The 23,275-nt window shown below is 42.5% G+C and overlaps 1 protein-coding gene across 1 annotated transcript; it reads left to right on the forward strand.

Annotated features, from left to right (window-relative positions):
* Nucleotides 1-7,909: 7,909 nt before the first annotated feature.
* Nucleotides 7,910-23,275, forward strand: PLPBP (pyridoxal phosphate binding protein). The gene is made up of 8 exons (XM_032838003.1): nucleotides 7,910-8,064; nucleotides 9,718-9,825; nucleotides 9,904-9,939; nucleotides 10,582-10,657; nucleotides 18,031-18,165; nucleotides 19,838-19,980; nucleotides 20,457-20,555; nucleotides 21,913-23,275. The coding sequence occupies exons 1-8, from the start codon at nucleotides 7,966-7,968 to the stop codon at nucleotides 22,042-22,044; spliced, it is 828 nt and encodes a 275-aa protein (XP_032693894.1). The 5' UTR covers nucleotides 7,910-7,965; the 3' UTR covers nucleotides 22,045-23,275.

Raw genomic sequence — 23,275 nt, forward strand, 5'->3', positions numbered from 1 at the left:
CTCTTCACCTGTTCTGTGATTTGGTTCTTTTTTTTTTTTTTTCCCTCTCGAATCTGTTCGTTGATTCCACTCAGCGTTAGGAAGATAGGAACAAACAACCCAAGTGTCTTACTAGCTGCTGAAGGGGGTCGCTCTGTCTCTCAGCCAGCGTGGTACCTGCTTGGCAAACTGCGTATGTTCCTTGAGACCTAGCATCTTTCTCACCGTGGAGGTTCTCTGTCCAAGAGCGCCTCTGGGGGCGGAGGAAAGACACCTGAAGGATGTCCTGGTCTTACTGCCTACAGGCAGTCTGTCTGACGGAGTGAGAAAAAGGGAGCTCGCTAGTGGCATGGGTTTTGAAGTCTAGGGCGCCAGCAGCCACACGGGTCAGACCGAATGTTCTACCTCCAGAGACAGCTGTGAAGGTCATGAGCTCATGCCCAGGTCCCTGGCTTGGAAGGGCTGATTCAGAATCTGTTCGAATGGTTTGGGGTGGTTTTTTGTTGGTTGGGTTTTGTTTTGTTTTGTTTTTTCCCATTTCTAGTTAGGAAAATTTTGTGTCATTCTGGGAGATTTGGGATGGAGAAGACCAACCATGAAAGGAAGGGTTTTTTTATATCCTGAAATCAGAGGGAGGAGGTGGGTTCCAGCTGATGTAGGCCATGAGCTGTGTACCAGATTGTGAGGTTAACTCCGCTTTCATTTGCAGGCGTGTTGGTCTTCCCCATGACAAACTCTGGCTTAGGGTCTGGCCTTGTTATTAGCTGCCCTCCCCACCACCACTACCAAAGAAACTACCGCGGCACCCCTTTTCCCTCAGCGAAACTATGAACCATACCTTCTGGCACAGATGCCCACCTCATTTTTGGTCCCGTGCCCAGACTTCTGCTTTATTGGATGGCCCCAGAACTCGGGCCAGCTTGCTCCCAGGTAGCACCAGGCTTGTCAAGAGTTGGGGAGCGTTCAGCCTGCTTAGGTAGAAACAACATGTTAACTCCTCCTAATTCAAGCGTTGCCCTTCCCTATTCTCATTTCTGGGACTTAAGAATTCTCACACCAGTGGTCCTGGTCACACTTCGTGCAAGCAGCCAACTGTTCCTGGCAATGATGGATTTGTATGTGCTCGAAAGTGCTTGCAGAAGACAGTCTCCCAAGGCCAACATAGGCATCCATTATTAAGATCTTCTTACCCTCCTCCCATTTCGATGCCATTAATCCCTTGTTAGGAGCAACATGACACATGACATCTAGTATCCCCATACATATTTTTCTGCTTCCTAGATTTGCTGCCTAGGCCTCAGAAAACACTACTTCAATAGAACAAAAAGCAAGGATCTCTCCACCTCTCAATAGCACGTTTGCTCAGGTTCTTCTCTTGAAAGCCCAATACTAACATCCTGTGACAGCTTGTCCCTTGCACTTGATAAACTTTAACCACAAAAGAGCCTCGAAGTCAAATCCTGCTGCCCCTGCCTCCCTCAATGCTAATGTTGCTTCCTCTTTGAACAAAAAATAGAAATGTCATAGTGCCCCTCCGTTTAAATTCCGCGGTTAGCTGCACCTGCCTGAATAGTAAAATCATGGAAGTCAGCAGTTTCCTCAGCACGGGACGATAACCAATCTGTGCGATTCTGTGTCTTCTGCACTCACTAGAAAATCTGATCTTAAAACATTGGAATCCTAAACATGTAAAAGTGACAGCCTACACATTTGTAGGCAGTAAAGTCATGGCTGCTATTTGTAAATGGAACTTCTATCAAAATACGTAACTGTTTATAAAATTCAGTTTTTGTAGGATTTTTCCAAGGAAAAGGCACCTTGGTTGAATGTTTCTCATTAAACTTTACAGAAGTGGTTCATATTCGTACTGTTTTTAATCACTTTTTTAATATAAGGACAGAATATTTGCAAGGAAGCCAAAGTTTGTTAATAGTTTTTATAAGACTAAAATAAAATAAATTTGAAGGGATCTGTGGTCATATTAACTTGAAGGAGGAAAAATATAATTGAAAGAATTTTGGCAATATATTGACTCAAAAAAAAAACTTGTTTTCTAAATGATCTGTTGTAATTTCTTTGGGTCCATATATCTTTCAGCACTGTTGGCTTTGCCATTTATAGAGAGTAAGTAGTGAAAGTAAGGTCGTCGTCTTACTGACTTAGCATTTTAAATTTGACTGAAGATAAACTTCAATCCTCAGTTGAGAATAAACCTGTATGTTGACTAGTGGCTGCTCTGTGTCTGTGAACTTAACGGGCTACTTCATTAGTTCTACTCGGTAGGGTCCGAGCCACTCTTCTATTGCTTCCTTAGAAAGGAAGTAATAGCCAATCAGTTTGTGTTTGTATTTCAATTTCTTTTTATTTCTGCTTTTGTGTAAGCTGGTGATTGAACAGTCAAAACTAATTCTACTTTCAAAGAGCCCCAGCGGTTTAATGACCCCCTCTGTAAATGAGAAATGATTCTTGTTACATTAATCACTCTATAAATAATGTGCTGGATTAATTACCTTGGGTTAATAGCTGGAGGTATTGTTTTAGACAACACTAAAGATGTGAATTTATATCTGTTTTATTTTCAGTCTTGATAAATAAAATCATTCTTCTTTGTATTTACTTTTTTATTAAAGTGAAATTTAGTGATAGCTAATATTAGGATAGGTGATACAAAGAAATAAAACATCCCTCCCTAGTGTGTGGAGTGCAAGATCACCCTAAAAATATATTCAGATGAATACCCCCATTATTAATGTAGAAACAATAAATAACTAATTTGTAAACATGGCATGATTCTTGGTAGGTGCTATGGAAATTGATCATTTTAAAGAATCCATTCACTGCTGCAATTCTGGCCCAAAGGGTAGAGATCATTTCAGTTGACCCAGAACTCATTTTGATACCAATTCAGTCAGAAAGTCCCAGTCTCTACTCTGGAAAGTTGCCCAGCCTAAAGCCGCCAAGTAAAATACACGATGCTTGGTCCAATTTGAATTTTGTATAAACAACTAATAACTTTTAGTATAAGTATGTCTCAAGTACAGCAGGAGACATAGTAAAAAATTATTTATATGACATGCACATTTAACTGAATAGCCTGTATTTTTATTTGCCAAACGTGGCAACCCAACCCCAGGCTTTCTCGGGTTTTTAATGGTGCTCTCAGACTTTCTCTGTTGGTGTGCAAGCCACTACATACACAATATGAACTTACAGTTGAGTAGGTAAGTTAAGAATATAGTGCCCGGGGTTAGACTGTCATGATTCAGGTCCCTGCTCGACCACTTCCTATGTGTATGGTCTTAAATAATTTTTTTTCTTTTTAAAGATTCTATTTATTTATTTGACAGAGACAACAAGAGAGGAAACACAAGCAGGGGGAGTGGGAGAGGGAGAAGCACGCCTCCTGCCGAACAGGGAGCCCAACGCAGGGCTTGATCCCAGGACCCTGGAATCATGACCTGAGCCGAAAGCAGACACCCAATGACTGAGCCACCCAGGCACCCCTTAAAATAAATTCTTTACCCTCTCTGAACATCACTTTCTTCATCTATAAAATGGGTTGAGTGGATTAAATGAAATTCTGTGTGTGAAGGGGTTAGCACTGGGTCTGTCATGTATGACGTTTTCAGTCATCTGGGAAAACGGGCTAGGAAGCACACAAATATTCAGTGGGTACCACTAAATGGAAAATCGAACAAATGGGATAACAGAGTAAGATTACAGGTTACATAGTGCAGAGAGGAAAAAGGGAACAATATTGGAATTCAGCAAACAGTACTGAGAATACATACATCTACAAAAATGTCCTATGTACAAATGAAGCAGGTTTGGCCATCTTGAGAGGAATTCCCAGTTTGGGGAAAAAAAAGACTTTAAGAGAAGGCTAGCAAAACAAAATGTTAAAACCAAAATTTAAAAAGTAAAAAAAAAAAAAAAGCCAGCAGTGCCTAGGTGGCTCCGTTGGTTAAATGTCTATCTTTGACTTAGGTCATGATCCCAGGGTCACCCTTGAATGAGTCCCGCATCAGGCTTCCCGCTCAGTGGGGATTCTGCTTCTCCCTCCCCCTCTGCTTCCCGCGCCCCCAGCTCATGCTGCCTGTCTCTCTCGCGCTCACTCTCTCAAAAAATAAAGTTTTTTAAAAATTAAAAAAAAAAACATGAGTTGACCCCATAAAAGGTGGAAGGGGAATTTAATGACTTCACTTTTTAAAGTTGCACAAGGGTTGGCTAGGTAATCTCTAGCTCCTCTGAGACCAGTGAAGAGGAAATTAGCTTGCACAATAGAGTATTTTAAAAGATTTCACTTAAGGTAAGATTGGCTAAAATTTGAAATCAGGAGAAGTAGTCGTGTGCAAATAGTAAATCCAGGGGTGCCTGGGTGGCTCAGTCGTTAACGTGTCTGCCTTCGGCTCAGGTCATGATCCCAGGGTCTTGGGATCGAGCCCCACATCAAGCCCCGAATCATGCTCCCTGCTTGGCCAGAAGCCTGCTTCTCCCTCTCCCACTCCCCCTGCTTGTGTTTCCTCTCTTGCTGTGTCCCTCTCTGTTAAATAAATAAAATCTTAAAAAAGGAAAAAGAAACCCAGGGATTGATAGGAATAATATTTTCTTCTCAGACGGTCTTCAGAAATTGGGGAGGGTCTGTGCTGTTTGGGATGGTTTCAATGTCATTCTTTCTATATGAAAGATCAAATGTTCTCTAAAGGTTCTGCCCAGGTCTGTGGTTCTAGAATCTATATTCACATTTCAAAAGCCAAATGTGACAGTTGGTTTGCTGAGGGATTGTTGTCATGGCTTCTCTACCTCAATTCATTTGAATTAGGACATGGGCATTATTTCTCCATTTCTCTTTAGAGCCAAGTAACCAGGCAACTGTAATTTTCTATTATTTTATCTTTTTTTATCTCCCAAAAGAATCACAGTAAGCTCAGAAGGAAGCATGAACGTTTTTCTTGTAATTCAGGGCCTCAGACAACAGAAGTGCATGTTTTAAATACTTGATGACATTGATGGTGAATAACTATACTAGATTTTATAAAATTATAAAATCTGTTCCTCTGGGTATTTGGCTTTTTAATCTTTCTCTCTTCCTCTTTGTCCCTGCAAACTGTGGGGAGCAATTTGAAGACAGTTACAGGTGATGAAGTGATTGTGGACCTCTATTTTTCAAGGATTAGGGAAGAATGAAGCATTAAATGAGATGGTTGATGTCCCAGGAAGTGGAAGAGAAAAAAATGAAAATGAAAATAAGGAGAAAAAAGTGGAATAAAATTCATTCAAAAGCATAGCTGAGAAGTAAAGACATTGAAAAATGTGAAATGATGAGACCAGGGTCACCCTGATCTTTTTGTCTTTACTTCCATTTTCATAAGGTTATAGAATGTTAGAGGTGAAAAGCATCTTAGAAACGAATCCACAGTAAAACCTGTCTTACGCATCCTATTCTCCCCCCAAGATATCTTTACAGAGAAATGCCCCTATGGATGTTTACTGAATAGATAAGCAGGGTCGGGGAACTACCACTTGTTGAACATTTAAACTTGCTTTGGCGGAGCACTCTGCTAACTATCTTACAGATGTTTTCTCCATTAATCCCCATTGCACCTCTGAAGGAGATATTGACTCCATTTTATAGATGAAAAGTTGAGAGCTTCAGTAACTTATCCAAGATCACAATTTAGTGAGGAAACCAAGATTGAATGTGTGTCAGCCCTATGCCACCACTACCCAATCTTGGCACCACTGTCCTTATTAATTTGAAATCTTAAGTCACTCTTCTGATGCCTCTTTGGGAGCCACGCACAGGTACAATATGGGGAATGGGGGTGGGGGAGATTGACCTTAAAATTCAAAGAAGACACCTGACCTAGTAAATGAAATCTATTAAACGAGGACTTCTGCTTGTTGTCATGATAACCTATCCCCTGGATTGTATGTACATCCGTTAAATCTGATGAAGTAGTTATGGTTTTGAAAATGTTTTCCATGAGCACCTGTGCAGTTCAGTCAGTTAAGCGTCTGACTCTTGATTCTGGCTCAGGTCATGATTGCAGGGTGGTGGGATGCAGCCCTGAGCCAGTCTCTGCTGGGTGTGGAGCCTGCTTACAGATTGTCTCTCTCCCTCTCCCTCTGCCCCTCCCTGCTTGCATGCTCCCTCTCTAAAAATAAATAAGTGTGTTTGAAGTACCCTATCACTATAAGTATGTCACGTTCACCCAATCCTTCCTCTATACATTTCTTCACCAGGGTCCTGGTTACTGTAAACCCCTTTGTTTCTCCAGGCACTGACTGCTGCCTAGCACCTTCAACTCACTATCTCTACAGCAAACTACTCACACCATGAAAGGTTGTTCTAATCATGTTTTAATTGTTGTCATTTAGTCAGGAGTAGAAATTATCAAGTCCAGAGCCATTTTATTTGAACACAATTACTACTAATGTCTTTGGCAACCCTAATGTACAGATAACCCAGTTCCTTGTACCCAGTAAAAGAGAAACTTTCCAAAAAGAAGAAACTTCCCCAAAAGATGGCAAGTACCCTAGGTTCTGCTCTAAAGTGATTTTTCCCAGAGCACAACACAAGAGATTTTATCTGAGTTCCCGGGGTTCTGAGAAGATGGTGAGAGAAGAAAGAATATTGCCTTTTACTTCCTGAAGATTCAAAGTAAGCCGAGTGGCCCCAAGACAACCTGAGGAACAAACTTTGGCCTTTTCTCCAACATAATATCATCCCACTTCATTAAGTTGAAATGCATGAAAATCTTCCAACTATACAGCCAAACCCGCTTTCCTTTACACAATTGATCTCTTTCTACCTACCCACAGCACCTACTATTTCACCATCTATCAAAGTTTGTATTTTACTGTGTTAGCCTTTATATTGCTTGGCTCCTTCTCGCAGAGCTGGACACAGAGGACACTCAAGAATTGGACTGAAGTGTGTGCAGAGGTCGTGCTACACCGTCTAAAGCGGCCTGAGCCCTCCTCCGGTAAGGCAGTGCTAGCCGCAGCCGGCTTCTGACCTCTTGAAATACGGATAGCCCGAACTGAGGCAGGCTGTAAATCAAAACCACACACCGAGTTTTATAAATCAAGCACAATAAAACAAAATCTCACGGCGCCTGGCTGACTCAGTGGGTAGAGCATGGGACATTGGATTTTCCGGTTGTTAAATTCAAGGCGCACTTGGGTGTACAGACTACTTAAAAATAAAATCTTTTCAAAGAAACTCAGTTAAGTGTCCCCATTGGTTGCAGAGTGAAACCTTGCTTTGGAGATACTGAGTTAAGTGTATTCATGAAAATGTTTTACTTTTTATGTGCCCATTGAGAATTCCTAATTACTTGTGTGGCTCGCATATTTCCATTGGACAGCACTGTTTCAATGATGACAAGAAGAAATAAACATGCATTTGAATCAGGCCGTGTTCTTTAGAAATAGTTTTATCGGTTCCTCATGAGACTCATCTGAGACACTCGAAGCCACGTCTCCCGCTCTAACAGCGAGTCCTGGTCCCCGCGCGGAAATCTCAGTTCACAGCTCTTTGAACGCCAGGGAAGCGCAAATGTGGGGGGCATTTGGAAAAAAACGAGAACCTCGGAACACGCTTTTAATTTTTTTTCCCGTCAGAAAGGTCCCACAGGGGTGGGGGCGGCGGCTCAGGCGCATAGTGGACGTGGAAGGCTCGCCGGGGGGCACCGGAACCCCTGCAGAGGGACTCCACACCCCCGCCCCCGCGTCCAGAGTCCCGCCCGTAAGTGCCCAGCAAAGCCAGAGCCGCCTCTCCAAGATGGCCGGCGCCGCGGGGCGGAGACGCCCGCCATCCCGCCCTCGGCCCGCCCCCGGCCCAGTGTCGATTGGGTGAGACGACTCGGTGGTGAGCGGCGATTGGGCCACACAGGACGCGAGCTGGGCGGGACCGGAAAGCGTTCTCAGCCTGGGAGCGCGGGGCGGGGGGCGGTCCGCCCTCGGCGAAGGTCCCTGGGGATGTGGAGAGCTGGCAGCATGTCGGCGGAGCTGGGAGTCGGGCTCGCATTGCGGGCGGTGAACGAGCGCGTGCAGCAGGCGGTGGCGCGGCGGCCGCCGGTGAGGAGGGAGACGGCGTGGGGACGGTGGGAGGCTGCTTAGAGAAGGGGACACCCGCATGGGAATGGGTCGTCACGGTGACGCAGAGGGGGTCTCCCGGCGGGGCGGGAGCGGTCCAGCTGCCTTGGCGTCGGCGTGGGTTGCAGAGCCCCCGCAAGGCTAGTTTCCTCAGCGACCTCGCGATGAGTCTGACAGGTTTTCTGGAGGTTGGTTCCGTTGGAGCAGAAGGTGTCCACTACCCCAGAAAATGATGTCCCCGACATCGCGGCCGTTGCCCACCCGCCTTGTCTATGAGTCAACAGCCTTAGCGGACGGGAGCAGCGCCGGTCCGGTGCCCAGAACATGCAAGAGAAGACGTCCCCAAGAGCACCCAGAGAGGGCCAGGTCTCCTGAGATCGCTTATGCGGCGACGTCTAACAGCTAGCGGTCGCTCAGTAATTGTCGACACCAGAGCTGCGCTAGGACGTAATATTCCTAAACATTCATTCATTTGGCTCTTTCCCTCTTGGCAGGAGGGAACTGACATCCAATCCCAAGCAGTTTAAAGGGAGACTCCCACCCCCCCTTATATTCTGTCTCCTCTTGGACTTTAATTAGATCAAGCGTCAGTATTTGCTCCCCTCCGTGTAAGTTTAAGCTGAATGGTGTGGAGTGAGACATAACTGAACAGAAAGGTCAGAGTTTCTCTGTTCAAGCATGGATGGTGTCAGAATTCAGAATTCCGTCCTGGAGGCAGATGTCGTAGATTGGTATAGTCTTTCCTTGGCTACTAATAAGATGTGACCTTGAACTAAGTCCCTTAACTACTCTGGTCCGGAGTTTCCTCATCTGCCGTAGGCAATGGAATAAGATCTCATTGCTTTAGGCTCCCTGCTGGCATTGATGTTCTGTGATTCTCAGTGATTCTCCCTAATACAGGTCACAAATATATCAGGACCAGAATGAGTTTCCAGAACTTAACTGTGGAGTTTCAGAAGCCAGCAGGGACACCCCCTCTGGTGAGAGGGTAATGCCTTCCCTTAATGAAGTGCTTCTTAAACCTCCAACATTAATGTGCAAGAGCATCATCTGGAGAGTTTGTGTAAAAAGCAGATGCTCAGACTCCAGCCCCAGAGATTCAGATTCAGTAGGTCTGGAGTGGTACCCAGATGATGCCCATGCAGTTGGTTAAAGACTGCATTTTAAGGAAATACTGCCTTTACTTACCTTCCCAGTTCTCCTGAGAGTAGATGTTCAAGTAGCTAACACAGGGCACCTGGGTGGCTCAGTGGATTAAGCCTCTGCCTTTGGCTCAGGTCATGATCCCAGGGTCCCAGGATGGAGCTCCCTGCTCAGTAGAGAGTCTGCTTCTCCCTCTCTCTCGCGCCCCCCACTTGTGTATGCAAGCTCTCACTCTCTCTTTCTCTTTCAAATGATTAAGTAAAATCTTAAAAAAATAATAATAAAGTAGCTAACACACTAGATTTGGATGCCATACATTTGAAAGACATTCAATCAACATTTGGTACTGGTCTCCCTCCAGTATTGAAATAACGGAGCTTACCTAATGTCACGTTAAGACCTACACCAATTGATTCTATGGGATCCGTCTTACAGAACTTACTGGGATAATATTCCTAAACATTCACTCATTTGGCTCTTTCCTCTTGGCAGGATCTCCCAGCCATCCAGCCCCGGCTAGTAGCAGTCAGCAAAACCAAACCTGCAGACATGGTGATTGAAGCCTACAGTCATGGCCAGCGTACTTTTGGGGAGAACTATGTAAGAGTCCTTTTCCAGTCTGCCTTTGGAAGAGTCGTGATTGCCAGGCTTCTGATACGTTCTATTTTTACCCTTTAGGTTCAAGAACTGCTAGAAAAAGCATCAAATCCTAAAGTAAGTGGATATCTGAATTTTGGAGTTTATGTCTACTCTTGGCCCTTCAGCTGAAAGTTAGACACATTTTGGTGGTTGAGTTTTACAGGATGATCAGCTGGCAGTAGAAATGTCTGTAATCATCTTGAACTCCAAATACTTCTCAGCTAGATTTTCTTTCTTTATTAAAACTAAGACTGTAGTTTTCTCCTCTGCAGCTTTTTGGATGTGGTGATTTAGGAGCTTGCTATAATCCTGGGTCCTTTTGAGGTTTGAAAGCTTTAGTCAGTTCATCCTTTGTTTTGTTGTTGTTGTTGTTTTATTTTGTCTTTTTGAAGTAGGCTCCACACCCAGTGTGTGGCTTGAATTCATGACCCTAAGATCTAGAGTCATGTGCTCTACTGACTGAGCCAGCCAGGTACCCCATAATCAGTTCATCTTTAATGGATGATATCTAAAAGAAGGAGGAAGCTGATAGGAACAAGCAAGAGAAACAGAGTAGAAGCCTTGGGTTTTTCTCTAAGTATCCTTTGGAGCCTGGCTAACGATGGTGATAATGGTTTGTTGGATAGAAATGAAAAGACAGAAGGAGATGTGTAAGGTATTTGAGCCAGCAAGGCCTTCATAAATTCTAGTCAAACATGGTTACCTTTTTCTCTGCAGATTCTGTCTTTGTGTCCTGAGATCAAATGGCACTTCATTGGCCACCTACAGAAACAAAATGTCAACAAATTGATGGGTAAGATAAAATTCTAAATATGGAGACAAAATCTTTCTACCATTATATTACTTACACTACTTTCTGTGGCAAAGGGAAGAGCTTTTAAAATAGTCCTAATTCGGGGCGCCTGGGTGGCTCAGTGGGTTAAAGCCTCTGCCTTCGGCTCAGGTCGTGATCCTGGGGTTCTGGGATCGAGCCCCGCATTGGGCTCTCTGCTCAGCAGGGAGCCTGTTTCCTCCTCTCTCTCTGCCTACTTGTGATCTCTGTCTGTCAAATAAATAAATAAAATCTTTAAAAAAAAAAAAAAAAGAATCAGTGTTAGGGGGTGCCTGGGTGGCTCAGTGGGTTAAAGCCTCTGCCTTCCGCTCAGGTCATGATCCCAGGGTCCTGGGATCGAGCCCCACATCAGGCTCTCTGCTCAGCAGGGAGCCTGCTTCCCTCTTTCTGTCTCTGCCTGCCTCTCTGCCTACTTGTGATATCTGTCAAATAAATAAATAAAATCTTTTTTAAAAAAAAGGAAATTTTTTTTTTTTTTTTTTAAAGATTTTTATTTATTTATTTGACAGACAGATCACAGGTAGGCAGAGAGGCAGGCAGAGAGAGAGAGAGAGAAGAGGAAGCAGGCTCCCCACTGAGCAGAGAGCCCGATGCGGGGCTCGATCCCAGGATCCTGGGATCATGACCTGAGCCGAAGGCAGAGGCTTTAAGCCACTGAGCCACCCAGGTGCCCCAAAAAAAGGAAATTTAAAAACAAAAAAAGAATCAATGTTAGATTTTGTCAAATGCCTTTCCTGCATCCATTGAAATGATACTGTGGTTTTCTTTTTCAGTTTATTAACATGTTGAATTACATTTATTGATTTTCCAATGTTAAACTACCTCTACATTCCTAGGAATAAGCTCACTTGGTCAGGCAGTATTATCCTTTTACTGTAATGTTGCATTTGATTTGTTAACTTTTGCTTAGAATATTTGCATCGACATTCAAAAGGGACATTGGGCTGTCATTTTCTTGTAATATCTTTCTTTAGGTTTCATAACAATAATACTGGCCTAATAGAACTGGAAAGTACTCCTACTTCTTCAGTCTTTTGGAAGAGTTTGTGTGGAATTGGTATTGTCCCTTCCTTAACTGCTTGGTAGAATTCATCAGTGAGGCCTGGCATTTCTTTGTAGGAAGGTTTTGGGTTTGGTTTTTTGTTTTTTGTTTTTTTTTTTAAGATTTTATTTATTTATTTGAGAGAGAGAGCATGAGAGTGGGGAGGGTCAGAGGAAGAAGGAGGCTCCCTGCTCAGGACTCTGAGCAGGAAGTCCTGGGACTCCAGAATCATGATCTGAGCCAAAGACAGTCGCCCAACCAACTGAGCCATCCAGGCACCCTGTAGGAAGGTTTTTAACTATAGTTTCAGTTTTGTTAATAGACTTCACATAATCTGTTTTTTCTTGGGTGAGCTTTGTTACTTTATGTTTTTTGAGGAATTTGCCCATTTCATCTAAAGTAATGAATTTATGAGCATTAAGTTGTTAGTAATATCTCTTTATTATCCTTTTAATATCTGTAGAATCTGTAGTGACGTCAACTCATTCCTGATGTTATTATAAGGTTCTTAAACTTTATATTAGGTGGTATGACATCATTTTAAGGTAGACTGTGTATAAGTTCAACTTTAAAGCAACCAATAAAGGTGCCTGACTGGCTCAGTTGGTAGAGCATACAACTTGATCTCAGGGTCATAAGTTCAAGCCTCACACTTGGGTCATAAGTTCAAGCCCCACACTTGGGCATAGAGCTTACTTAAAAAAATAAAATAAATCAACCAATAAAATAACACAATAGAAAATTATAGCTAATAAGTCAGCAAAGAAGATAAAGTGGAGTAATAAAAAATACGTGAAATGGTATCACATTGTGGCTTGATTTGCATTTCCCTAATGACAAATGAAGTTGAGCACTTTTTCATGTGTTTATTGGCCATTTGTACATCTTATTTGGAGAAATGTCTGTTCAGATCCTTTGTGTGTTTTTTAATTGGGTCCTGTGTGTGTGTGTGTGTGTGTGTGTGTGTGTGTGTTTGACTCTTTTTTTTTTTTTTTTAAATAAACATATAATGTATTTTTATCCGCAGGGGTACAGGTCTGTGAATCGCCAGGTTTACACATTTCACAGCACTCACCATAGCACATACCCTCCCCAGTGTCCATATCCTAATTGGGTCTTTTTATTATCAAGTTATAAAATTTCTTTTATATATCCTAGGTACCAGTCCTTTATGCTGTGTATGATTTGCAAATATATTCTCCCATTCCATGGTAATAGTATCTTTACCATCTTTCTTTATGGTATTTTTTGTAGCCTAGAAATCTTTCATTTTAATGTACTCTAGTTTATCTCTTTTTTCTTTTGTGGCATGTGCTATTGGTACTATAGCTAAGAAATCCAAGGTCACAAAGATTTTTTTTTTCTTAAGTAATCTCTGTGCCCAATATGGGGCTTGAACTCACAACCCTGAGATGGAGAGTCAGATGCTCTACCGTTTGAGCCAGCCAGATGCCCCCAGAGTCTCAAAGATTTGCTCCTATTTTCTTCTGAGAGTTTTATCGTGTTAGCTCTTACCTTTGGGTCTTTTTGAGTTAATTTTTATGTATTGCCTAAGGAAAAGGAAGGTGCCACTTCATTCTTTTCCATTGAACTTTTTTGTACCTTCACCTTTATTTTTCAAAGGTACTTTTGCAGACCGTAGAGCTTTAGCTTAATGGTTTTTTCGTTCGATACTTTAAAGATATTGCTCCACTGTCTTTACTTAGACTGTTTCCAATGAGAAATATAATGTCATCCTTATCTTTGTTCCTCTGTATGTAACATGGTTTTTTTTTTTCCTTTAGCTACTTGCAAGGTTTTCTTGTTATCACTGACTTTGAGCAATTTAATTATGATATGCCTTGGTGTAATTTTTTTTTTTTTTCCACATTTCTTGTGCTTGGGGTTCATTGAGCTTCTTGGATCTGGGGTTCTAATCAAGTTTAGAAATTTTTCAACTATTGTTTCTTCACATATATTTTTTGCCTCCCCCTTTCTTTTCTCCTTTGGGGACTCCAGTTACCTATTGGTCTGCTTGAGGTGATTCTACAGCCCACTGATGCTCTTTTTAATTTTTATTATTTTTTTTTCCTTCTCTGTGTTTCATTTTGGTTAATTTCTTCAAGGTAACTAAGCCTTTCTTTAGCATTGTCTAATTTGCCATTAATCCCATCAGTGGATTTTTCATCTCCTACATGGTGGTTTTTTTATATCTTCCATGGCCTTCTGTAGTTTTTATATATGGCACATGGTTACAGTAACTTAATGTGCTGCCTACTAATTCTATCATCTTCTGTCGTCTTTGACAGTCTGGGGCAATTTCAGCAGATTGATTTAACCCCTCATTATGTATCATATTTCCTGCTTCTTTGAATGTCTGATTTTTGTTTTTGGGGGGGTTTTTTGTTTGTTTGTTTGTTTTGGACAGTCAAATATTGTGAATTTTCTTTTTGGGAGCTGGCCATTTTCGTATTCCTATAAATATTTTTGAGCCTTTGTTTGGAACACAGCTAACCTACTTGGGGCGGTTTGATCTTTTTAGGTCTTGCTTCTAAGATTAGTTGGTGTGCCTAGAGCAGAGCTCAATTTAGGGCTAATTATTCCCTATTACTGAGATAAGGCACTCCATGTACTCTACCCGGTGCCCCATGAATCCTAAGCCTGTTTGGTGGGAATAGGCACTATTTCATCCCCTCTGTGAACATCAGGCTCTGTTTCTTCTAATCCTTTCAAACAGTTCTGTCCTGAGCCAGGAGTGATTTCCTTACATGCATGCACTGATCTGTACCCAGCCGAGTTCTGGAAGGGAGCCCTTCACAACTCACCAGTGGTCTCTCTGTGTGCAGCTCTTTCCTCTCTCAAATTCTGCCCTGTGAACTCTAGCTACTTAGTCTTTCCAGATTCTTGGTTCCTGTCTTCAACTCAGGTCCACACTCTTCCTGCATTTGCCTTTCCCGTGCCGCATTCTAGAAACTTTAGCTGGGGCAGTTGTGGGACTCACTTCATTTGTTTCTCATCCCTCAGAGATCACTTTCTTTCATTGCATGATACTCTGTTCTTTTACATCACTGTTTCATATATTTTGTCCATTTCGATGTTCAGGTGGGAGGGTAAATCTGATCCCTCTATTTCCATCTTGTCGGAAAGTAGAAGTCTATTGTATTATTTTTTTTTAAGATCTTATTTATTTATTTGACAGAGAGAGACACAGTGAGAGAGGGAACACAAGGAGAGGGAGAGGGAGAAGCAGGCCTTCCACTGAGCAGGCAGCCCAATGTGGGACTCCATCCCAGGACCCCAGGATCATGACCTCAGCCAAAGGCAGCCGCTTAACAACTGAGCCACCCAGGCATCCCTGTTGTATTATTTTTAAAAGCTATTTCATATTAGGTGTGAGGGGAGTAGGGAGCCTATTTATACTTAATAAGTGGACAGCAAGACAATCAGCTTTTTATTGGAGAAATAATTAAATTAGATTCCCTTCCTCACAGTGTAAATTCCAGTGAGATTAAAAAATATTTTTTTTTTTTTAGATTTTATTTATTTATTTGATAGAGACAGCGAGAAAGGGAACACAAGCCAGGGGAGTGGGAGAGGGAGAAGCAGGCTTCCTGACCAGCAGAGAGCCCAACACAGGACCTGATCCCAGGACCCTGGGATCATGACCTGAGCTGAAGACAGATGCTTAACAACTGAGCCATCCAGGTATCCTGACATTAAAGAATCTTAACTTGAAAATCAAAATTATGAAGTATTAGAAGAAAAATAGGAAGATATTTTTTCAGGCTGGTGAAAGACCTTTCTAAATAAAGTCTGGAAGCCATTAAAGAAACAATTAGCACATTTACTTACATAAAAATTAAAGCTTTCCATATGTCAAAGCAAAAGGGAAACACAGATTGGTAGTAAAATAATATTTTTTAAAAGGGGAGGAGGTTAATGTCCGTAATATATAAAGAATTTTTTTTAAAGATTTTATTTATTTATTTAACAGAGACAGCAAGAGAGGGAACACAAGCAGGGGGAGTGGCAGAGGGAGAAGCAGGCTCCCCACTGAGCAAGGAGCCTGATGCAGGACTCAATCCCAGAACCCTGGGATCATGACCTGAGCCAAAGGCAGATGCTTGCTTAACAACTGAGCCACCCAGGTACCCCTAAAGAATTTTTTAATGCATGAGAAAAACATAGGGAAAAACTAAGAACAGGCCATTTATAAGGATAAAATATACAAAAGACCAGTAATCAAACAAAAAATGCTTACCCTCAATAAGAGAAATGCAAAATACAATAATAAATTCTACTTTCCACCAATCAGGTTTGCAAAAAGTAAAAAGTCTGCTAATATTCAATGTTTGAGAGCATGAGTAAATGAGCACTCCACATTTTGCCAGGAAGATTCTAAAATGGTAGGGCTTTTTTGGATTTCTAGTATCTAACACAGTTTTAATTGTACTTTGTCCTTAACTAGTAATTTCAATTCTTGGTACTCATGTATTCTATAGCAACTTGTATATGTGTACAAAGATCTGTTTCTAAGCTTTGGTTTTGTAGTAAAAAAAAAAAAAAACAAGGTTAATAAGAACAATGTTAAGGAAATTGTGATCATCTGTTCTGTGGAATGTTGCAGTTGTTAAAAGTACCAGGAGATTTATGGTACTAATGTAGAAAAAATCTCCAACATGTATTGCTAACTGGAAGCAAGCAACCCATAAAACATTTACTATGATCCAGGGTGCCTGGCTGACTCAATTAGTGGAGTGTGTGACTCTTGATCTCAGGGTCATAAGTTCAAGTCCCACGTTGGGTATAGAGATTACTTAAATATAAAAGGTTTGGCAGGGGGAACCAGTATGATCCCGTCTATATGTTATTCCAAAAAATAAAAAGAAATTATACATCCCGTGGGGTGGTCTATGTGATTGGATGGAAATACACTAAAATGATCTGGAAGAATCCTCAGCCCAGTGGTAACAGTGGTAGTTTCTAGGGTGAGAGACTCTGAGTTTTTACTGCATGTGCTTCTATATTGCTTTTTTTTTTTCTCCATATCAAGCATATCTGCTTTTAGTCTGTTTTTTAAGTATATGTATTTTTTAAATATATACTTTAAAAAAAGTAGCCTAAGCTCAAATTCAGCATTAAGAATATGGAGTCATGGGACACCTGGGTGGCTCAGTCGGTTGAGCCTTCTGCTCAGGTCATGATCCCAGGGTCCTGGGATTGAGTCCCACATCAGGTTCCTTACTCAGCGGGGAGCCTGCTTCTCCCTCTGCCTGCTGCTCCCGTTGCTTGTGTGCTCTGGCTTTCTCTCTCCCTCTCACACATACACAAATAAATAAGTGAAAAACCTTAAAAACAAACAAATAAACAAACAAACATGGAGTCGTGGGGTACCTGGGTGGCTCAGATGGTTAAGCATCTGAGCATTTGGCTATGGTCATCTCAGGGTCCTGGGATGAAGCCCCATGTTGGGCTCCCTGCTCAGCAGGAAGTCTGCTTGTCCCTCTCCCTCTTCCCCTCCCCCTCAACACACACACTCTCTCTCTCTCTCAAATAAATCTTCAAAAAAATATGATGGAGTTTGCCATTATTTGAATCACAGCTCTAATATTTGTTAGTTTTGTAAACTTGAATAAACTTTATCCTTTCTGAGCCTCAGTTTCCCCAGCTGTAAGGTGGAGGTAATAATAGGGCTTCATGAACCATGGTTAAGATTGAAAAGCAGTAATGCATGTATACTGGTTAGCAAATTGCCTGTTTCACGAAAGCAAGCTGCTGATGTTGCTGCTTCTGTCTTCGCTCTGTATCTGAGGCAAGAGTGATATTTCATGTCACATGCATCTTTGGGAAAGGAGATGGTTTCTCCCTTAGCTGTCGTTCTGTCGTCCTGGTTGAACGAGAGCACCCCGTCCCACAGTTTAAGAACATGGCGTTATCCTGCCAGGGAAGCACTTGGGCCTCCATAGTTGTCCTTTCTTTATTGTCATCTTGACCCGGTTCTCGCATGTGAACTGACATACAGTCCCATCAAGCCTGCTCTAGGGAATCTGCACAATTTCCAGCCCTCTTGAATGCATGTGCCTCCTGGTTGCGGCAGGACACTGTTTCCCTGATGGATCCTTTCCAACGAGGTAGCAGTGGGCTGACATTCAAACTGACATCTGGTATAACCATCTCAGAAGTCTGAGCATAAGTCTGTCTTGTTCTTTTTCTGTGAAATCGTTCTTCCATCCACCAAGTCAAAAAGATTGGTTGCATGTTGCTTGCTACAGTACGGTGAATGAAGAATTATCTTGCCTCTTTCTCGTTTCAGCTGTCCCCAATCTCTTCATGCTGGAAACAGTGGATTCTGTGAAGTTGGCAGATAAAGTGAACAGTTCATGGCAGAAAAAAAGTTCTCCTGAAAGGTTAAAGGTTATGGTCCAGGTTAATACCAGTGGAGAGGAGAGTAAGTGACCTGACCTGAATTGTAGATTTTTCTTCCCCTTAGTATGGTTGAAGGTCTGGAAGAATGCCAGGCCTAAGAATCTGATAGCTAAGGGTCTAGAAGGAAATCACAGGCCTTTAAGTAGGCTGTTTCCTGTAGGATCTAGATGGCACAATGACCTCTAAGCCAGTCCACGTATAACTTGTGGTTTGTTAATTCTTCGTTTTTTGGTGGCCCAGAATAGGATAAGCCAAGAAGGGAACTGTAACTTCGATCTCCTGAAAATTCCTAGAAATCTGTCACTGCTGAAGGAGATAGCACAGTTACACGTGTAACACTCAGGTATTAAAAAAATTACTTAATGTTACATTAGGAGGGAAAAGAAGGAAGTCACCTGAGTGCCAGTTAATGAATACCTTTAAGGGGTTTGGGTTGAGAGTGTAATCTAGTGAATAGAGCAGGAGCTTTGAAATCAGACCTCGGGTTTGAGCTCCCGCACTTTCCAGCATTGTAACCTCAGGCAAGTTACCTAACCTCTCTGTACCTCAGTTTCCTTGGCGGACCATGATAATCACAGTAGTGCCTACGTCAGAGGGTGTTGTCAGGATTGAAAGTGGTAGCGTGGGCAGAGCTGCTGGCAGGGAAGCCTGTACATCTCACTTGTTAGCACTTGTTAACAGTAAGTGTTCACAGACGGGTCGTTTGCTTACGACCAGCAGAACCCCAGGATTTGCCAGACGGTGACATGAAGGAACATAATGCAGACTATCTTCCAGATAGGCCCTCGGGCCAGGCTTTAAATCCCAGTTGTGCAATTTCTAGTTGTGGGACCTTGGACAAGGCACTGAGCCTCCCTGTGCCTCAGTTTCCTCATTTTTAGAGTGGAGACAGTAAGAGTACTTATTGCCTAGTTACTGTATTAAGTGAAGAGCTCTTAGAACTTGGCACATGTGCCTGACACATAAGCGTTTTGTAAATTGTAACAATTTTTATTTCTTTACGCACCTAGATTATATATTATGTTATCAGTATAGGTATGTCTGAAACTGGCTCCAGGGGAAGTCTATGATAGCATTTCCTGATAATTGGCTATATTAGGCTGTAATTAAAGATTCAAGTGGACATTCGTAGCATCTCCATTTGATAAATGAGGGAAAGAGAACATCCATATTCCTTATAACGGCGTAACAAATCATCATTTACTACAGACTCCTCCTCCATTTGTTAATTAGCAAGTTCCATTAAATTTTACAAATACTTAGTGAAAACTGTGATACGTACTTTATTTTAAAATGTTTACAGCTCTAATAAATTAATGAAACAATAGATGTACCAGAGCTGGGAAAAGAATTCCCCAGTGAATCTTGCATTTTGACAGTGTGAGTCCTCTTGGTGTCCCAAGAAAGATAGTGTTTTTTTCTCTTCCCTCTGCTCTAGCTGTTCTCAGCGCAGATCACGGAGATTCAGATGATTAATACTCAATTCCTGACCAGAAGGGAAGCAACATAAACAAAGGCCACCAAAATAAAATTACTTTTTAGGTCTGAAGGATACTTTTTTTTTTTTTTTTCCTCTCCCAAGAAGCCCTCTAGCCCAAAAGTCACCTCCTTTTTAAGGAAGGGGTAGAAATGAAGCCTTCCTCTGGCTACTTCAGACATGTTGGTACAAGTGTCTTCTGTTCCTTTTTGTGAAGGTAAACATGGCCTTCTGCCTTCAGAGACAGTAGCCGTGGTGGAACACATAAATGCCAAGTGCCCCAGCCTGGAATTTGTGGGGCTCATGACCATAGGAAGTTTTGGCCATGATCTTAGTCAAGGACCAAATCCAGACTTCCAGGTACTGGGGGCCAAGGATGGGGGTATTGCTTGCATGTTAAGGAAGCATCTTAGTGAAATGCTGTTGCAAGGACAGGCTGTCATGATAAACTTCAGAGACATTGCCTGTCAGAGGTTATGACCCTCTGAATTCTTCTTGTAAGGGAAGAAGAAAATAAGTTTCCAAAACCTCACAGACCTTTCTCATCCCCACTTGAACCTGGCTAAAACACAGTCTTCAGAGAAAACCAGTTCTTTTCTTCCTTTTCCAATGGCTGATGATTTTGTTTTGTTTGGGGGGGGGGGCTTTTTTTTGTTTTTTTTTAAAGCAGGAGCATTTGCTAAAAAAAACTATTTCGGTAACTTCTGAAAATTTTGACAGGCCTTGAAACCACAAGGAATCGATAATCTTTGGCAGAGATGTTCAGATTCAGCCACTTTCAGGCATCCTTAGAGAAGGCAGGAATGAAATAAATGTCACACTTGTCTTTCTGTCAGGTGTTACTGTCCCTCCGAGAGGAGCTGTGTAAAAAGCTGAGCATCCCCACTGAGCAGGTTGAGCTGAGCATGGGCATGTCCATGGACTTCCAGCACGCTGTGAGTGTCCTCCTGGGGGCCTTTATCCGCCTCAAGGGGAGGGTCTGAAAGGCCACAGCAGGGAGTGGTTTTTGTCAGAGAAACCTTCAAAAATGCCTCATCGTAGCAATAGGGTCCCAAGTAGCAGTGGCTCTCGCCTGTTCCAGCATCCCCCACCCCCTTCTTTTTTGAAATAAATGTATGGAAATGATAGCTTTGACACATAGCTTTTAACTCAATACGATTCCCTGAGTGGATTCTAAAGAACGAAGAAGGGGCTCCTGGCTGGCCCAGTCAGTAGAGCACATGACTCTTTTTTTTTTTTTTTTTTTTAAGATTTTATTTATTTTATTTGACAGACAGAGATTACAAGTAGGCAGAGAGGCAGGCAGAGAGAGAGAGGAGGAAGCAGGCTCCCTGCTGAGCAGAGAGTCCGATGCGGGGCTCGATCCCAGGACCCTGGGATCATGACCCGAGCCGAAGGCAGAGGCTTTAACCCACTGAGCCACCCAGGTGCCCCGAGCACATGACTCTTGATCTTCGGGCCATGAGGTCAAGTCCTACAGTGGGTGTAGAGATTACTTAAAAATAAATAAAATAAAAATAAAATATTTATAATTTTCTAAAGTTTATTATATATGCTTTTTTGGAATAGTAAATAACTTGATAAAGTGCTAAAAATCAAAGTAGAAACTTGACTCTGTGCATCCAGTAGTTGCATTCTTGGAAAATCACATAAACCGAAACAGTGCAAAAATACTTTGTGTTTATAAGTATGATGGAATTCAATCCTGTGCTCAAAAAATCAGGAGGAGGTATTTTCTTTTTTTTTAATAAAGATTTTATTTATTGACTTGTCAAGAGAGAAAGAAAGAGAATAAGCACAAGCCGGGGAGCCACAGGCAGAGGGAGAAGCAGGCTCCCCACTGAGCAGGGAGCCTGATGCAGGACTCAATCCCAGGACCCTGGGGTCATGACCTGAGCCGAACGCAGACACTTAACTAACTGACCACCTAGGCGCCCCAGGAGGAGGTTTTCTCATCTGCCTAATCATGGAGCATCAGGAAGGGCTGTGGGCTGTGAGACCTGTCCATTGTGCCACCGTGTCTCAGTCAGAGTGTGACCTTTCACTCCAGCCCCAGATAAGCGGCAGTTGTCTTCCCTAATCATGGTGATAGCCATGGACAGGCTTACTGATTTCTCAAACACACCCTGGAGGTAGGATCATCCCAAGGTTAACCACTGCCCTGTAGCCCTCTTCAGCTGCGTTATCATCGTTCTTCATAGAACCCCTCATGAGCCACAGCGACAGGCATGGCTTCAGCATTGGCTGCCTTATTTCAAACTCGGCCCCAGTACTTTCTCTTCTTTCCCGCAGATTGAAGTAGGATCTACGAATGTCCGAGTAGGAAGCACCATTTTTGGAGAGCGAGATTACTCCAAAAAGCCTGCCCTGGACAAGTCGGCAGCCGACCTGAAGGCACCAATGGAGGTGGCGCAGGCGCACTGAGGCCAGGCACAGCCAGCAGTGGCGCATGGGCCGGGGCCGTCCAGGAGGACGAACTATGCACTCACTTGGATTTCCATCTCGATGTTCCCTTTGTTACAGCACAGCCGTGCTCTCCTTGTGACCCTCAGAGAGCGTGCTGATGATGACGTGTGTGGATGGAAACCATCTGTACTTAGTATCTCACTCAAGAAGTTCACTTCAGGTAGTGGCTTTGGATTGGATCTCAGAAATCCAGACATTTCTGCAGAACACATATCAAGTCAATAGCCAGGAATTGAGTTCAGTTTTGAATCTTGCCCAGGAAAAACAACCAACTCACGAATGCCTTCCCCTGGTTAAAATGTGGCCACTGATGCCTATAATCACCAGAGTGAGAGGGATTCGCATTTGTCGTCCCCTTTCATAGAAAATTCTCTTCACACAAACCCCTAGTGAGTAATTAATTGTCTTTGCTGCTCTGGAACAGAGTAATCGCTGTCCCCAGTTTTCACCCCACCCAGTAAATATTTATCCGTGCTCTGGAATGACCGTACAGGTGACTTCAGGAACTGGCTCAAGGCAATGCTCCAAACCCAAATCATGGCTCATGAGAGTTTATGGCTTTGGCCACCTTGTGGTATTGACCCTGAAAATGACAGAGGTAACATAATTGGGTTTGAGCCTTTCTAACATCCTCAAGAGACAGGGCTTTGAGCTTTCTCCCCTGGGCTCTCCAGTGAGGAAAATTTAATGCTGTGATTTCTTTTACACCATAATCCTCTTAATGGTGGTTTCTTATCAAAGACCAGTGAATCTCATCGCTTCCCAGAAATTCCTTGAAAGCCAGTTCAGGCTCACAGTTTCAACAAGGCCTGGCTTTGAGGTTCCCACCCCTGCAGAGCATTTTCCAGGCCCATCTATATATACCCTCCCCTCCCCTGCTGTACTGATAAGCCAGAATTTTGCAACTTCTTGGTTGTTAATAAAGTAGCAAGAGCTTCAAAAACTAGAAAGCACAATTCTCAGATACTCATAACAGTCTTTATTCAAGCCCCAGTCTTTTATCTCACGAAATAACTCCGAACCTGTTGCTACTGCTGAATGTAATTTTGTAAAACTTAAAACAATTATGATGCCTGTATTCTTTCAATCAGAGCTATATGATGTTTCAGAGTGTGTTAAATAAAAATGTGAGTTTGAATTATACCATCTGTTCCGATTACAAAGCAATTAAAGTATTTATTTTTTAAGA

This window comes from Lontra canadensis, unplaced genomic scaffold (assembly GCF_010015895.1).
Source record: "Lontra canadensis isolate GAN:19392208 unplaced genomic scaffold, GSC_riverotter_1.0 scaffold101, whole genome shotgun sequence".
Lineage (NCBI taxonomy): Eukaryota > Metazoa > Chordata > Mammalia > Carnivora > Mustelidae > Lontra > Lontra canadensis.

Bases quoted from the DNA above. Each gene is read 5' to 3' on its own strand.
- PLPBP (XM_032838003.1), top strand. From the start codon at position 7,966: ATGTGGAGAGCTGGCAGCATGTCGGCGGAGCTGGGAGTCGGGCTCGCA. The intron at 8,065-9,717 runs GTGAGGAGGGAG...TCCTCTTGGCAG, and splicing joins CGGTGGCGCGGCGGCCGCCG to GATCTCCCAGCCATCCAGCC. The intron at 19,981-20,456 runs GTACTGGGGGCC...TCTTTCTGTCAG, and splicing joins GACCAAATCCAGACTTCCAG to GTGTTACTGTCCCTCCGAGA.